Below are 5,000 nucleotides of genomic sequence, written 5' to 3' on the forward strand. Positions count from 1 at the left end.
CCCCCTCTCCCTCTCTTCACCCCCTATCCCCCCTCTCCACCTCTCCTCTCACACATCCCTCTCTCCCTCTGTTCTCTCGCCATCTCTCTCCCTCTCTTTCGCTCTCATCATCTCCCTCTCCACCTCTCTTTCTCTCACACAATCCCCTTCTCCTTCACTCACTATCCATCTCTTTCTCTTTCTCATTATCCCCCTTCCTATCTCTCACTGTCCCTCTCCATTTGCCCTTCTCCTCCTATCACTCTCTCTGTCTCTCTCCCTCTCCCTCTCCTCTCTCACCATCCCACCCCTCCCCAACTCCCCCCCCCGCCCGCCCCCCACAGTGCTTCTCTGTCAGCACACAGGCTCTGTCACACTCACACACACACTCTCACACACACTCTCACACACACTCTCACACACACTCTCACACAGACACAGGCACACAGACACAGGCACACAGACACAGACACAGGCACAGGCACACAGACACAGAGACAGACACACAGACACAGACACAGACACAGACACATGGTACTCACCAGATCATGAGGATAAAAGCGAACTGAGGTAGAACTGGAGAGATGGGAGTCGGTGTCCCTGTAGAAAACAGAAGAGAAAGGTCAGAACCAGGCTCCTCCACCTGCACCTGTGACCTGATGTGATACTGTGACCCGCAGGAAGTGAGGCCCTCAGGAAGTGACCCGCAGGAAGTGAGGCACACAGGAAGTGACCCGCAGGAAGTGACCCACTCACCAGATGTTGTTGGAGGCTCGCCGGGTTGCGGGTTCGAAGTTGACCAGAGACATGTCACAGCCTCCAGCTTCATACAGCGAGGGTGTGAGCTTCCCTGGGAAACACAGAGACACACCGCACGCTCATGAGCAGGGCAGCACACTGGAGTGGGCACTACACAGCAAGAAGAGCCCGTCTTCACAAGCGTTTTAGACCTGTAATGAGACTTACAATCTCTTCTTTACTCACATTACCTTGTTTTAAGTTCCTGTTTATTTTAAATGTGAACTTTTCTTACCCCATTTGCAAATTCTGTAATGAGTCAAGCTATCGTCTGACTCATTATATAAGTCTGCATATGAAACTAAAATATGTAGACTTAAAATATTGAGGACTCTTTTTTGGGGGTTTTACAGGGTACACACCATTGTACTTGTACATGCTATGACTGGAACTTGCTAACGAGATCAATTTGTACGAATTTTTAAATATGCTAAATGCACTACAAAGTACATTTAACAGGTCTTTTATGAAAGGTAATTTTCATCATAATGGAAGTGGAGGACATCAACAGGCACTACAATCATTTTCGTATTTTACCATCGAGAGTTTAGTGCCTTTTAAGATAATTGCCAAAATTTGGTCAAATTTCAAATACACTGAATTTTTGAACAAACTCATGCAGACAGGCTGGTTCAGCTGAAAGGCTGAGCAGGAACTGCCCATTGGCCCAGTGACTCATCAGTAAAATGCACTGGAGGGGTTCCAATTGTATCTATATGGTCACGCAAGGACTCGGAACCGTACTTTCCTCTAGGGTCCTCATCACACTTGTTCCTGGGCCCGATTTTCACTTCGTTGTACGTCGCTCTGGATAAGAGCGTCTGCTAAATGCCTGTAATGTAATGTAATGTACTGTACTGTACTGTACTGAACTGTACTGAACTGTAATGTAATGTAATGAAATGTAATATAATGTAATAAAAAAAAAATGTAATATAATATAATGAATACAAGGGGCGGCCTGTAGCGTAGTGGTTAAGCTAAACGACTGGGACACGCAAGGTCGGTGGTTCTAATCACGGTGTAGCCACAATAAGATCCGCACAGCCTGTTGGGCCCTTGAGCAAGGCCCTTAACCCTGCATTGCTCCAGGGGAGGATTGTCTCCTGCTTAGTCTAATCAACTGTACGTCGCTCTGGATAAGAGCGTCTGCCAAATGCCATTAATGTCATGTAAATATAATGGATCACTCTCTGTGATCCACAGCTTCCTTTACCGCTCAGACCAGCAGGGCTTTACCCAGACCAGCCCTCACACGTGTGTCAACAAACACAGACGAGGGAGGGCCCAAATATCAGGCCCAGCCCGTTCCCGCATGCCAGGGAAAACAGGAACAGGGCACACCGCAACAGTGTATGGCAGGCAACACCGCACAGTAACACTTACAGTGTAAGATCAGCTCTTACACATTCCCTATTCAACTCATACTGTGTGTACTCCAGTTGATTTAACACCAGACATTTTACTGTGTGCCACTTTGGGCCCCTTGAAACGATCTTACATAGGGCCCAACCACCCCAGAAAACCCTATGTTCTCATATTCTTTTTAAAGGCCCCTATCAGTCAGAGAGACCCTTGATGGCCGGTGCAGTTAAGAGATACTACCCACAATCCCCCTTTACTTTACTGTCATTTTGTTGAAGATTTTATCCAGGTTGACTCGGAATGCAAACAACCAGTGCAAACATACGGCACTGAAGCTCTCCAACAACCCAAAGAGGGGTAAACAGACAGGAAATTCAAGACATGCAGGCTCCAGTGATAACTTATCAACTACCCTATCGAATATTAAACCCAGTTATGTGAACAGGAGCCAAACTACCCAAAAGAGCACTGGCCCACATTAAATAAACAACAGCTAAAAACCACAGGCTGTAAAACAACAAGAAAATGGAACCTGACTTTTTATTTTGTATACTTTATTATAGACTGTATGGGCTATAATATGGAGTAAAGATGAAGACGGAGAATCTGTTCACTGTACTGAATAAGATATACTGTACAGTGATAAGGTGGACTAAGGGGACAATGGTCACACACACCACACCTTTCATTGCAAAATAACACCCACACCGTAAAGGCATGATCAGATGTCACATGCACTTCCTGGCGCAGAACGGCGTGAGTGATGGACCGGCCCGTTCAGCCTAGATCACCTGACCCGGCGCCTGAGGGCGGGTCTGTGGTCAGCGAGGGAAAGCTGAACCGACATGATTCAGAGTCAAGTGACACGACACAAACTACACCGGGCAGGGCGATAGCATGACAGGGCTGTAACCCTACACTGTGAAAGGAAGTCATTGAAATACACGACTCGTGCGCCGTACAAGTACAGTAGTGAAACTGGACTTTGGCATCAACACAACAGACATCACTTCTAGTTTTTTAGACATACAGACTCGACTTCAGTGTAGACAGAACACTCAGGTCATTGTATTTCAATAGAAACCCGGAGCCTGTAGTGTCCATGGGAAAAACCAATGGGAATACAGGAATAAATATATATTCAGCTCCAGATTCATAACATTTCAAAACAACATTCAAATACAATCGCAATTTCTAACAAGCCGAAAAGTTATTGAATGATTCATATGGAGAAACTAGAAAGACACTCGGTAGAGCACTGACCTCCACACCAAGGCACAACAATCTGGCCCTGGGCAATCCAGTCATTACATTTTAGCCCAACGGTGGCACTAGAAGAAAGGTCATGGGGTCACCAAAATCAATAAGCTTCTTCCTCTTCCGATCACGAATGCGCACAGCAATTACCATGGCCGTCCCGCCATTGCTATTACATCACCCTCTCGGAGGAGGTTAAATACAAGGCACAGAAGCACAGATCAGGCTTCAAATCCAGGCAGGAGACTCATCCAGGAAGTGCCGAGCATCAGTGCCAATCATGTGACATCTAGAACACAAGAGACTGCTGACTGCAAGGTTTCCAGGAGACTTCTTTCTTTTGGACGTTGGGCAACACAACAAGGGTTATTCTGAGGCACTCAATCTTTGACCTGCAATTCCGCATCTTTACAATAAACTTTTAAAAGTACTTTTCTAAACAGCCCATAAATTATGTGTGCTGCTCACCAGCCAGACGCAGCCCAGCCTTCAGACACAGAAATGGCAGTGGGGTGGTTAAAGCTTTTCTGACTGAGTACCGCTGCTTTAGACTGACGCAGGGAAACGACACAGCCTTGGGCAGAAGCTGAGACTGGATGAAACCGGTTTCCAAACATGACAGCCTGAAGGCTGGGAGTCCAGCGTTAGCGTTAGCCACAGGACAGCAACACCGAGACACCGTAAAAAAACCGGCTCTAAATGACCGAGCAAGCACCCACTTATGTCTCCAGCCTTATTTCTGACCGGGTGGCACCACGGATAAGCTCACATAACGATGTAAAGGTCTGACAAGCTCAGACCTTATTTGAGTTTTGCGGGTAAAATGGCCGCCGGGGCTCTACACAGCAGCGGTGCTACACTGGACGGGCAGAGGGACACCCAGTCCTTTATTCTCCCAAAGTCACCCCACGACCCCTGCTCTACCATTCAGCCTGCGACGTGAAGGAGCCGTTACGCTATACCCCGAAATCAGCCACCAGAGGGCAGCAGGGAGACGCGCACTGTTCCAGCTTCCACCACCGTCCCTCGCCGTCCCTCGACAACAGAGCCGAGAGCCTCTTCCTCACCTGTATTTCTGACCAGGGAAGCACAATCTGGGAGTTCTGTGGCCCAGATCAATAACCGGTATTTCTCTGGCCAGACTCTATGCTGCTGCTGCTGCTTTATACAATAACACCAAGGCAAACTGCAACCATCCCGATGAATGCAAGAACATATTTTATTTGCACGTCAAAATATTTCAATTTGCTTATCGTATTAGGCTGAGCTCAAGGATCTAAAATCTAATCAACCGAATCTCCGCATAGCGCTGCTTGTGAACTTGGCTCGCACAAACGACGAATTAAAAATGAATGTAAATAGAATGGAATATTTCATTAGAGAGAAGTGAGGACTTAAACCACTTCAAAAAGAAACGCAGTGCACACCACCATGGGCGGCATGTGTTACACACAGGTGTGAAACAGAACTACAAACAGCGGAGAGACCCGGTGTATGTGTGGGCGGCCTGTAGCGTAGTGGTTAAGGTAAATGACTGGGAAACACAAGGTCAGAGGTTCTAATCCTGGTGTAGCCACAATAAGATCCGCACAGCCGTTGGG

At 47.2% G+C, this 5,000-nt stretch overlaps 1 protein-coding gene across 2 annotated transcripts in view; it reads right to left on the reverse strand.

The window, feature by feature from the left end:
- pcnx1 (pecanex 1) overlaps positions 1 to 5,000 on the reverse strand; it is a 58,265-nt gene that overhangs the window by 25,579 nt on the left and 27,686 nt on the right. For both annotated transcript variants that reach the window (XM_061242610.1, XM_061242601.1), the window contains exons 9-10: positions 736 to 829; positions 522 to 579 (exon numbers count right to left, since the gene is read on the reverse strand). In XM_061242610.1, the coding sequence (XP_061098594.1) occupies positions 522 to 579; positions 736 to 829 (152 nt within the window). The remainder of the gene's footprint in view (positions 1 to 521; positions 580 to 735; positions 830 to 5,000) is intronic.

Source organism: Conger conger, chromosome 1 (assembly GCF_963514075.1).
Source record: "Conger conger chromosome 1, fConCon1.1, whole genome shotgun sequence".
NCBI lineage: Eukaryota > Metazoa > Chordata > Actinopteri > Anguilliformes > Congridae > Conger > Conger conger.